At 37.2% G+C, this 13,139-nt stretch overlaps 1 protein-coding gene across 3 annotated transcripts in view; it reads left to right on the plus strand.

Moving 5' to 3' along the window:
* Positions 1–13,139, plus strand: part of AAE17 (acyl-activating enzyme 17) — a 351,148-nt gene that overhangs the window by 229,710 nt on the left and 108,299 nt on the right. For all 3 annotated transcript variants that reach the window (XM_089374866.1, XM_089374867.1, XM_089374864.1), the window contains one exon: positions 10,962–11,182. In XM_089374866.1, coding sequence (XP_089230992.1) covers positions 10,962–11,182 — 221 coding nt within the window. The remainder of the gene's footprint in view (positions 1–10,961; positions 11,183–13,139) is intronic.

A 13,139-nucleotide genomic window follows, 5' to 3' on the forward strand; every position in this document is an offset into this window, starting at 1 on the left:
ATGTCTACTTCAATCTTCGATTGTGGGTGAGGGAACTTGAGAGGATACCTGATATGGAGGCCATCTCATTGGATGGGATTGACACCACTGCTGCATGGAGGGTTGAGGCCGAGAGGCATCTCATGGAGTCTGCTGATGATTGGTTAGAGTAGGAGATAGTGGAAGGCGTAGAGGGGGAGGAGGGGGAGGAGGAGAAACAGGAGGAGGAGGTGACACCACCTACCTGGGCTACCCCTACCCCCAGTAGAGGATGGGTCGACCTCCTCTAGCTCCTACTTCTTCAGGTTTTAAAGCATAGTAGAGTCCACTACCAACTCCACCGAGATCTACATCTAGGGGGGAAGGGAAAGCTATTGCATTTTCTCGCAAGAGGGGTAGAGGAAATCAGTAGTATTAGACTTTAGTTATTTGGTTCATTTCATTGTATATGGCATTATGACTCATGCTATGAGATACATTATTTTATTTTTTGTTGGTATTTTGAGGTTGAGTTGGGACTCAGGTGTCAGGACTTACTATTCAGGACATGATTCACTGTTATGTGTGATGTAGCACTAGAAATGATATTACATATCTTATATATTAGTTCTTTTATCGTATTTATGTGTCAATGTATTTATTTTATGTTTTAGATGGTTTAGATATTAAAAAATTTGAAAAAAAAGAATATTTTTGTATTTTATGATTATTTTCCGATTATTTCTTGATTTTTTTGCGATTTTTTCCCCTCGTCAATATTATCCCGATAATAATTTTTGCAACATTGAATACAATTGGGTGCCAAACTGGCTCACCCGACAAAGAAAAATAACCAACAGTAATACCTCTCTATTTGGAATTAGGTATTTAGAAAATCTGCGCCACAAAACCCTTTCCAGCAACACTGAAGCTCTGCGTCAGCCTCAGAACCCTCTGCGTCAGCCCTTTAAGGCATTGCACAACCTTTGGGTCCCTATGCGTCACTCCTACTACCCTCTGTGTGGATGACACAGGTCCTCTGGCCTCTGCGCTGTCTCTGCGTGGCCTGCCCTGGCTTCAGTGTCTGCCTCTTTGCCTCTTCGCTAGTCTCTCGGCACTATCTTTGCCTCTTTGTCTAGTATTCACTGCCCCTCGTTGCTGATCACTTATTCGACTTTACTTAGCAAACCCTGCTCTAGTAAATCGAATGACTGATCACTCTGGTGTATTCTCCAACTCACCCTCAAGACTTCTTTTATTCTTTTCCTGTTGGTCCTTCAACGGTCGAGATTACATCTCTAATCAATGGCTAAGATTAGGTTTGGCTAGATCCATGTCATTTGGAACCTTCTAACCCAGTTTTATATTAATACCCATTAATATTTTATTTTTCCTAAGTTTAGACTTAGGAACTCCATTAAAAATATTAATTATTTTAATATCTCCTAAATCGGGTAGAATCTGCCCAAACCATTTATGGGTTTTGGAGATCTCATGTGCTTTAGCCTCTCCACCAATTTTCATGGCTAGAGCACATCCGATACTACCACAAATCAACACCGCTTTCGTGCAGGTGTGCCTAGGGGGCATGCCCTTGTGCCATAGGGTGACAATTTTATACTATGCGTAGTGGTTTAGTTTATTTAACCATATAACCTCTAAGATCCATCTTTAATGTTACATTGCATTTGTTGCAAGTTGCTGATATCTTCTACACATCATAAACATCAATTGGCCCTAAACATAAACTCCTTTTGCTTTGTCTTCACCCTCTGTGTTAACCACCAATGGGAGGATCTTTATACTATTAAGAATTAGCCCACAAGGTCCAATTAGTGCAAGCTTCTCACATATGAATGTTATTTGACGGTCTCAACACCAACATTACCAATATAGGATTAGATGATGAGAGCATTTAACCTCTCTCTATTACAATTAATTGTTACAATAACTATTTTTTCTTCCAAAACACTTCACATATTACCTCAAGGAAGAAATCAGGGTTGCGGGGGAGCGGATCCCCCCCTCAAACCTGCTCCCAGAGTGCACTAACTTAGGGAGCGACCCTGGGAGTGCGCTCTTGAAATCATTCCCTCAAGGAGCGAATCAGAAACTAAATTTTTGCTCCCTAGCCTTTTTTGCAATTTTTTTTTTTAGTAACATTCAAATGCAATTTTTTTTCAAAGAAACAAATAATTTTTAAGTGAGCTAGCCTAATGATCAAGCCTATGGCCCTAGTATTGATATGCGATTCATGGTAATGTTAAATTCTTAAAGTAAAAGTGACATTCTCCTTGGTCTTCATTCTCATCCTTTTACTTAAATTTTTAACATTACTATGAAATGACTTAGGATGTTTGAGAGTGGTTCCGACCTCATTGGATTTCATATGGAGAAAATAGAATTCTAGATTTCATTCAAAATCTAGTAGAGTTATCAGTTTTTCAAGATTTTAGGATTGGGGGGATTGCAATGTTTCCATTGGATTTTATCATGTATTAGGGTATGGAATTCGTATTTAATCAAGAGCACCAATCCCTCTATGTACCTTGATGTTAGTGACATTCATTGTTGAACTCCTCTATCATTACCCTATTAAAACTGTACCCATCACTCAAACAAAATATTGACTTGACATGCTATGTTTTTTCTATCTTATGTTAATGCTTAGAGGGTGATATTAATGAGAAAGATCCTGATTTTACAACAAGACTCAAAAATTAGACATTTCTTGTGGTGGCAAGAGGCCCAAGCATTAGCAATAAATAATAGATTTACTTGTCTTTTCTAGTTTCTTGTAGTTTTATAATTGTTGACTCTTTCATATTTATTTTGATATTTTTTGTAAACAATATATGACAATTTAAGTTTGAAGTTTGAAGTTGGTAATTATCACTTACTGGTAATGAATTATGAATTATTGAAAGCTTGAAACTTTAAGATTGATGAATCATGAGACTCAATATGTTGTATGTTACTAACTTGTGGATGTGGTTGATGAAGATTATAAATTTTGGATTATTGATGTTATATGGTTCAACCTATGTTTTTATGCTTTTTATATCTAATTCATCATTCTACATGCTTTTGTTGACATATATGCATCAAAATATAAAAAAATATATATTATATAAAAATTTGCTCCCCGATTCACTCCTGAATCGGGAGCTTCTGAAAATGTCGCTCCCGCTGCCACTCCCCGTTTTCACTCCGGCTACCAAGTAACCTTGGAACAAATATGTAAGACATAGTTCAATATGTGAAAATTTCTGAATCTATACAAACAGAAATCCTATTGCAATCACTGGTTTATCATCTCCTACTTGTTATTTCATTCAACAAGTTATTTAATTATAAATAATGATGAAAAACACTACTGCAGACTACACTGACATACGGATGATAAACTGAAACAATAGATGAGACAAACACACAAGCAACACTGTTATTTTTGGACAACACGTCCCCAGAACAACCTAATGTTGGAAAACCAGTGCAACAGATAGTGGGTTTGTATTATTAAGCAACCAAAATCTGAGTACAACAGGTTGCCCTCACACCGGCTAACCTTTCAAAGAAATCATGTTATGAAACCAGCTCAAGAAAAGATAGAAAAGAAAGATCAATGCCTTAGAATTCAGCCTCTTCGAGGGGGCAACCTCCTTTACATTACATAAATGAACAATTCTTGGATGATACAAATGACAAAACCTCCTTTCTATATATAGGAGTCTAAGGAGTCACAATATAATCCAGCCGACCTAACAATAATAATATAAAGCCACAAAAATAACAATAGAGGGATTCTATGGGGCACAGAAATAACAATATGGGGGTAATAGGGGCACAACAATATAAATAAGGGGTATAACTACAATAGTAATGGGGTAATCACTAGTATTATAGGGACCCAACATGCCCCTCTTTCAAAAAAGTGTTGTCCTCAACGCTTGAGCAGTTCTGGATACTTCTGCATAAAATTCTCATCCTCCCATGTGGAATCTTCAACGGATAAGTTCTTCCACTTGATAAGATACTCTGAAATTGATCGATTTCGTAGCTGTCGAGTTCTTGTTTCTGTGACTGCTTCCGGTTCCAATATAATTTTTCCTTCCTCGTCAAGTTCTGGCAATATTGTTTGAACTGGGAGCTTGTCGCCTATAACCTTCTTTAAACATGAAACATGGAAAACTGGGTGCAATCGAGAAGCTGCAGGAAGCTCCAATTTGTATGCCATAGTACCAATCTTTTCCAACACCTTGTACGGACCATAATACTTTGGTGATAATTTATTATCCTTCTTAGCTTGCTTTAGGGACATTTGCTTATATGGTTGTAGCCGTAGGAATACCCAATCACCTACATCAAAACTTCTTTCACTGCGATGTTGATCTGCCTGTTGTTTCATTCTATTTTGTGCCAACACGAGGTTATCCTTTAAGAGTTGGAGGACTTGTTGTTGATGTTCGATGTGATGTTCCACTGCCTGAACCTTAGAATTTTCTCTTAAATATGATGTGATTGATGGTGGTTGGTACCCATAAAGTGCCATAAATGGGGTCATTTTTGTTGTTGTATGGAAGGAAGTGTTATACCACCATTCAGCCAGAGGCAACCATTTGACCCATTGTGTCTGTTTATCAGATACAAAGCAACGAAGATATCCTTCCAAACATTTGTTTACTATCTCAGTTTGCCCATCAGATTGAGGATGATAAGATGAGCTATGAGCTAACTGAGTACCAAGACAAGAAAATAATTCTGTCCAAAAATTTCCAGTGAAAATGGGATCTCTGTCACTTACAATAATCTTTGGGTTTCCATGTAGCTTTTGAACTGTTTCCATAAATGCAGTAGAAACTGTACTGGCTTTAAATGGATGTGATAATGCACAAAAGTGTGCATACTTGGTAAGTCTGTCAACTACCACCATGATGACACTCTTTCCCTCAGACTTGGGTAAACCTGTGATAAAATCCATTGAAACCTCCTCCCAACGTTGGCTTGGAATGGATAAAGGTTGTAATAGACCTGGTGTCTTAATTGTTTCAACTTTATTTTGTTGGCAAACCAAACATTCCGCCACAAACTTTTGAATATCTGATTTAAGGCCATCCCAAAAAAATTCCTTCTTAACCCTGTGGTAAGTTTTTAAAAATCCTGAGTGCCCTCCTAAGGGAGAAGTGTGCAATTCCATAAGAATCTTTTGTTTTAGCTGGGAATTCTTACAGAGGTATAAGCGATCTTTGTACCATAACGAATCATTTTTCCAGCTAAATGTATCAGAAGTACTGGAATCTTGTTGTAGCTTTCGAATAAGTGCCCACACTTCTTCGTCATTCTTCCATTCCTCCTTTGCTTCGTTTATCCAATCTGGTTGGATAATAGAAATGGCACACAACAATGCTTCCATATCCTCATCCTTTCTTGAGAGTGCATCTGCCACCACATTTTGCTTCCCTTTTTTGTAGATGATTTCAAAGTCATAACCCAACATCTTTGTGACCCACTTTTGTTGCTCTTCAGAGGATAATCTTTGTTCTAAAAAGTATTTAAGGCTATCATGATCCGTTTTTACCTTGAAGTGTCTTCCCATTAGGTAGGGTCGCCATTTCTTAAGTGCATGGAGTATTGCCAACATTTCCTTCTCATAAATAGCTTTGCTTAAAAACTTTCCCTTGATTGGACGACTTTCAAAAGCAATGGGTCTTTCATCTTGCATTAGAACAGCACCAATTCCATTTCCTGAAGCATCACATTCCACAATAAAGGTTTTTGTGAAGTCCGGTGTAGCTAAGACCGGTGCTTGGCACATTGCCTCTTTAAGATGTTTAAAGGCCTTTGTTGCTTCCGGAGTCCATGAAAATGAATCTTTCTTCAATAATGTTGTTAGAGGTGCTGCTATTCTCCCATAATTCTTAACAAACTTGCGATAATACCCTGTCAACCCAAGAAATCCTCGCAGATGCTTTATGGATGTGGGGATTTTCCATTCCTTAATGGCTTTAATTTTGCTAGGGTCTACCTTAACTCCTTCATGAGATACAATATGACCCAAATATTCCACCTCCTGGACTCCAAAGAAACATTTGGATCTTTTTGCATATAATTGTTTCTCCTCCAATAGTTGTAGCACCTTGTCAACATGTTCAACATGATCCTTCCAAGACTTGCTGTAGATTAGTATATCATCAAAAAATACTAACACAAATTTTCTAAGGAATGGTTTGAAAATTGAATTCATCAAACCTTGAAATGTTGAAGGTGCATTGGTAAGGCCAAAAGGCATGACCAAAAATTCATAATGACCCTCATGAGTTCTAAATGCCGTTTTCGGAATGTCTTCAATCTTCATTCTGATTTGATGATATCCCGAACGAAGATCCAACTTGGTGAAGTAAATTGATCCATGCAATTCATCCAGTAATTCATCAATGACAGGAATGGGGAACTTATCTTTAATAGTGAGCTTGTTGAGCTCCCTATAATCTGGACACATGCGCCATGATCCATCCTTCTTGTGCACCAATACTACTGGAGCTGAGAAAGAACTTTGACTCGGTTGAATTATACCAGCCTCTAGCATTTCTGCAACCATACGTTCAATTTCACTTTTTTGGACATATGGATATCTGTACGGCCTGATGTTTGGAGGAACACTTCCTGGAATCAGATGAATAGCATGATCATGATCACGCATAGGTGGGAGACCTTTGGGAGTCTCAAATACCTTGGAATGATTGTCCAGGACTTTTTGGAGATCTGGAGAAATAGATGATTCCAATGTGGAAACATCTAGCGAACATAATTGTGCAATTACACCTCTTTGCTCCTTTTTTAGAAGCTTTGTCATGCCATTAGAGCTGATTATCTTTCCTGGTTTCCCTGCAATACCCCTTAATTCAACTTCCTTTCCTTCCACAGAAAATTTCATGAAAAGTTCTTGAAAATTAAAAGCTATTGTACCCAAGGATTGTAGCCATTGGACTCCTAGTACAACATCAGCACCTCCCATTGGAATGGAAAGCATTGGGCTAGTCAATACATATTCTCCCATGGATAGCTTGATATTATGGCACTTTCCAGAACAATTTATTGTTCCTCCATTTGCAATCATCACTTGACACTCTGGTGCTGGATATAGGAAGCAATTCAATTCTTTTGCTACCTTACAATGAATAAAATTGTGGGTGCTTCCTGAATCAATCAACACTATTACCTTTTTCTTCTTGATTTGTCCTTCTATCTTGATGGTTTGAGGAGTGGTAATTCCCGCCAATGCATTACAAGATATGGTCGGATTTATTTGTTCTTCATCTAGGCTTTGTTCCTGGAATATATCCTCTTCTTTTGACCTTTCTTGCTCCTTTTCTTCTTCCTCTTCACAATCTATGTAGAATAATTTCTTCTCAGCACACTTATGACCTTTTGTGTATTTGCTATCACAATTGTAACAAAGCCCTTTTGCTCTTTTTTCTTCCAATTGTTGTGGTGTCAACCTTGTAGGTTGTGGAAGACTATGGGCAACAACACTTCCGTCTTTATAGTTGTGAATGGTATGCTTCCTAGTTGCCATAATTTTGCTTTCCATTTTTCTTGCTAACCTGAATGCCTTCTCTAATGAATCAGGTTCCCAAAGGCGCACATCATGTTGGATATTATCCTTTAAAGACCCTATGAACACATCAATCCTATGCTCCTCTGGAATATCTTTTACCCTTATGTTCAATTTTTGGAACTCCTCAATGTGCTCCATTATTGAACCCTTTTGTTTGAGACTTATCAATTGGCTAAAAAAAGTGTTGCTTTTTGTATCCTCATAATGTGCTATCAATTCTTCCGTAAAAATTGCCCAAGTGATAAATTGTTTACGAGAACAAAGCCATTGATACCATACAAACTGATTTGGTTCCAAATATAAAGTTGCCATACGTACCTTTTGTGTGTTTTGCACATTATTGAGATCGAAGAATTGCTCCATCTGTAATATCCATGTGGCGGGATCCTTGCCATCAAACTTCCTCATATCGATTTTTGGAACATGGTGAGTCTTCGATCCAACATTAGAGTCTATGGAATCATGATTAACATTTCTTTTGTTCTCATCATGAGTTTCCTTTAGTACTCTTTCACCCTTAGTGACCATTTCTTGTAGCAACTTATTCATATTTATCTTCAATTCTTCCATCTTATCATCCATGCCATCAATTTTAGCGTCCATGCCATTCACCTTAGCTTCCATGCCATCCATCTTAGCTTCTACGCCTTTCTTTAAACAGTCCATCTTAGCTTCTACACCTTTCTTTAAACCATCCATCTTAGCTTCTGTTCTTTTTTGTGCAAGGGACAGTTGTTGCACTTGGTCTTGTAATTTTGATATATCATGTTGCATTTCTTCCTCTTCTTCATGAGTCATGCTAGAGCTTTCAGGTTCCTTACTAGGTGTTTGCATTTTCTTTCCTCGGGGCATCAGTTACCGATAATAATGCTCTACTATGCCCTTTGAATTCCTTCAAAATAAGTTTTCAAACCAAGCTTAAGCAAAAATTTAAAAAAATCTACACACCTTTTTTCACTTTGTAGGAGCTTGATATTGCCTCTGATGTATCTCTGTACTTTCCAATCATCTAGTTCTGAAATTGTGACCTGTAGTAGCTCTCTGTGTCCTCTTTCCAATGCCACCAGTCTGATCCAAATTGGATTCTCCAAGAAAGAGTTATGCACAATCTCCCAAGATGACCTGATTATAGACCTTTCCAGAAGAGTGAACTTGTATGAAGTGCCACGTGTATAGTTTTCAACCTTTGGTTCTGAAAAAGATATACAAGAAACTACAGTCCGTCCTCTTTCTGTACCTTACGAAATTTCAATCCGATCCCCAGAGAGAAAGTTATGACGATTTTCCCTAGGTCACCTGTTTTGAATGTAATTCAGGAGTCTGCAAAAAGACCAACTTCCTCAGATCATATCTCCGCAAATATCGCGCAAAAAGATCTGAAATTCGGACCCAAGGTTCAGCGCGATTTCTTCTCAAATGGGTTTTTTTTGCGACTTCTGAAACGTCACAGAAAAAAAGTTATAGCGAAAATGCCACGATGACCTGTTTGGAGCAGCGAAACCCTAGAATCCAAAGCTCTGATACCAAATGTTATGAAACCAGCTGAAGAAAAGATAGAAAAGAAAGATCAACGCCTTAGAATTCAGCCTCTTCGAGGGGGCAACCTCCTTTACATTACATAAATGAACAATTCTTGGATGATACAAATGACAAAACCTCCTTTCTATATATAGGAGTCTAAGGAGTCACAATATAATCCAGCCGACCTAACAATAATAATATAAAGCCATAAAAATAACAATAGAGGGATTCTATGGGGCACAGAAATAACAATATGGGGGTAATAGGGGCACAACAATATAAATAAGGGGTATAACTACAATAGTAATGGGGTAATCACTAGTATTATAGGGACCCAACAAATCACAGCAACAAGAAATACATACGAGGGTTTACCTCGTTCTCCAAGTCACAACTAATCCATTGAGTGGCCTGACTCCTGCAAACACTGCAAAATCCCAGTGCAATCATTGCTTGGGCCAGCTTCTTGCCTCTAGGAGACTGCGTCACCCCTTTTGCTGGATCGATTTGCTGGAGGAAGATTGTTGTTCAATCCTCCCGGCTCAGAACCTCGCTTCTCTAGCAAAATCTTGAACTTTTGACGAATATCATGTGCTACCACTGCAAGAGACCCTCTTGGCCTGCATCAGCACTGTGTGAGCCCCATCCTGGGCTGCGTAGGCCTTTGTGCCGCCTCTCTGCCACGTACTCTTTGGCTCGGAACTCCTTTCTGATCCAAATGTCTGCTTTTGCCCCTCGCTGCAACTCAGATCGCTAGTTCGATTTTCTCAGCAAACCACGCCCCAGAAAAATCTAACTGATTGATCAACTTGGTGTATCGCCAACTAACCCTCAAGCCTCCTCTTATACTTTTCCTGTTGTTGAATTAATGGTCGAGATTAAGTCCCTAATCAATGACTAAGATTAAAAGAGACTTGATCCTCAATTCTTAAAAGCTTCTCACCCAAATTTTCATTAACTCATTAATATTTTAATTTTCCCAAGTTTAGACTTAGGAACCCCATTAAAAATATTAATTATTTTAATAAAATACAATCCGGGTGGAATTTCACCAAACGATCTCTGGGTCTTGGAGATCTCATGTGTTCTAGTCCCTCCACAAAATTTCGGAGCTAGAGCGCATCCAATGCTACCCAAAATCAACACAAAATAGTTACATTATATAGACAACAAGAGAGTCAGCGAAGTGCCACTCCATGAAAGAAAGAAAGGACTTCATATGAGCTCAAGCTTACATAGGGAGGGGCTAAAGACCACTGTGGGAAACACACCATTGAACTCACAGTAGTAGAGCCAACTCATCTTTAAAACTCTATAGATTCTCAAAAGAAGGGAATGAGGTACTTTGTTGAAAGTAACTTTGTAAGGATGTTTTCGCAAAAAACCAATAGAAACCAAATGAACTTACAAGGACTACAATATTATAGTTAATTTTGTAGTCGGGTTAAATGGTTTGCAGGGTTGACCTAACTTGGTCTATACTCTTTGCTAGTTATTTTTTAATGCTTTAGTGCCACTTAGTGTTGGATTTAATTTCCTTTGGTGGTTGGAGATGCCTTATGCAGTCCCTTTAATTTTGACTCCCATTGAGTTACATTAGTTGTTTGTGGACATTATTGATGTTTTCGTTTCAAGTTAAATTTTTGTGAAGCAATTATGGCGTGGGAGGAACTTAACTTTGTGTGTGGAGATGGTATTCATCCTTTTTCCTGATTTTTTGTGTGTCAATTCATTTTTGCATGGTAATTTCTTTTCAGATTTTAAGCAAGTGGTACTCAACTTGAGTCCTCAGTTTCTTTCTTCATGGTTATTCATAAATAGATTTGTTGAAACATGACTTTGTATACCCATACATTTTACACAGGTGAACCAAAGGCAATACCTTGGAGTCATGCAACTCCTTTAAAGGCAGCTGCAGATGCTTGGGCACACATGGATATTCGTCCAGGTGATGTTGTTGCTTGGCCATCAAACCTTGGTTGGATGATGGGGCCTTGGCTGGTTTATGCTTCTCTTATAAATGGAGCTGCCATGGCTCTTTACAACGGGTCTCCTGTTGGTTCTGGTTTTACTAGATTTGTACAGGTACTATAGCTATTAATTTCAGTTTTAATAAATGTCTTAGTTTTGGAGCTCGATTTTCGTTACAAACTTGGTTCCTCTTATGATGATTTGTTAGGTCTTAGTAAAATTTCAATTAATCAGTTGTTCATAATTTCAAACTAAGGTAAAGAATTCTTCCTGTTGGTTAGAACAAACTCTACATATTTAATTCTTGAAATTTTTAAAACCTTTATGCCTAAAAGACAATATGGCACTAAAAAGTTGCTTATTCTATTTACAATACTTCGATTATTCTTCTGGAGTTGATATGGTCTCGAAATTATTGTTCTAGTTCTTATTTGTTGCTAATTATTTGTCTTCAAGATATGGAACTAAAACAATTTTTCCCTTACCTTTATGTCTAAAAGACAATATGGCACAAAAAAAATTGCTTATTCTATATACAATACTTTGATTATTCTTCTGGAGTTAATACGGTCTTGAAATTATTGTTCTAGTTCTTATTTGTTGCTAATTGTTTGTCTCCAAGCTATGGAACTAAATCAACTTTTCCCTTATTTTATAATTATTTATAGAGTTGATATGGTTGTAAAATTATTGTTTTGTCCTTTTGTAGTAAGTTTTTGAATTTCTCTCAACAAATTTGAAGCTGTAAAGAAATATTACAGTAGAAGGAAGCATTTGCCATCAGCAAATATTTGTGTAACCCCTATCCTTAAGCTTTGTCTTAATCTTGTTAAAAATGAATATATGAGATACGCAGGAGATGTAGATTATGAAATTATATTATAAATGGATTTATTTGATACAATGAAGAGGATCCCTTTTATTTCATTAATTAGGTAGTTGTGCTACCTAATTGACGTAAACCCATGTTAACTAATGACTCTTTAAAGTCACTTAATCATAAAGTGACTTTATTATGTTGGAATTCAGTATTGGAGTATTAATACTCCAACACCCCCACTAACCTGACAATAATACTTTTAATTATCTAGTACCTCTTTGTTTAAAGTTTCAAATTCTCACAAATATGATTGCAACAATAATATGATTGCTGACCTCTCTAGTGCCTGGGACCTATGTTCGTGCTTCATCGGACTGTCGTGTTTAAATCATAATATGGTAGATCTATGGTGATCTATTCAATGAACCCTACTCCACTCACCAAACAAATAGGTTCATAAAAGCCCTTAATATAATTCACAAGAAAGATGTTCAAATAAAATATTTTAATCCATGAATAATTAGCCACACAAATAAAGCTAAATACCACAAGTAGAGCAAACTTTTTAGAGGTGCTCTTAGCCAAAGAATGAATGATATCACATCAATGAGATGATATGAATGAAGAGCGAATCTTTTTATTTATACACTAGAAATTTCTTTATTTTTCAATTTTTAGTGCAAAACATAAATTTCACGTCACAAAGAGGTTCTCCAGATCTAATCCCTGTAAACTTGAGCCTTAGCACTTATCTGCAATATTTGTTTATAGCAAACAATGTAAAAAAATTCTCCACACACTAGGCAACCCAAGAGAAAAGATATCAAACATATGCCAACAAGTTTCAGCCTTAGGGAACATTTTTTCAAGCTTAAATTGTTGAAGTTTGTAGCTTGGGCAGGTATTTTTGCGCAGGCCTTGTGTTGAGGCATGCAGAATGCACAGGCCTTGTGTCGAGGCATGCAAAAGTGGCTCACATTCTCCTTAGAACACTTGCTCTAGGTTGAGCAAGTTGCTGATGCAACCTAACCTAAATTTAACTTAGGGAAAAACACATATTAATATGTTGGGCTAATAAAAACTTAGGAAAACAAAGTAATTTACTTTAGTAAGTTTTAATCTTAGCCATTGATCTTAAGTGGGGTGAGATCTAATCTCGTCCATTAATCACTTTGAGATTAGGGTTTTGTCTCTGTCATGTCCCCAATTAAAATTTTTGTCAAGGAAATTCCCAATTTTGCAATTTTGGTG

This window comes from Pinus tabuliformis, chromosome 8 (assembly GCF_031772625.1).
Source record: "Pinus tabuliformis cultivar Carrire ecotype Pingquan chromosome 8, CPIR1, whole genome shotgun sequence".
Classification (NCBI taxonomy): domain Eukaryota; kingdom Viridiplantae; phylum Streptophyta; class Pinopsida; order Pinales; family Pinaceae; genus Pinus; species Pinus tabuliformis.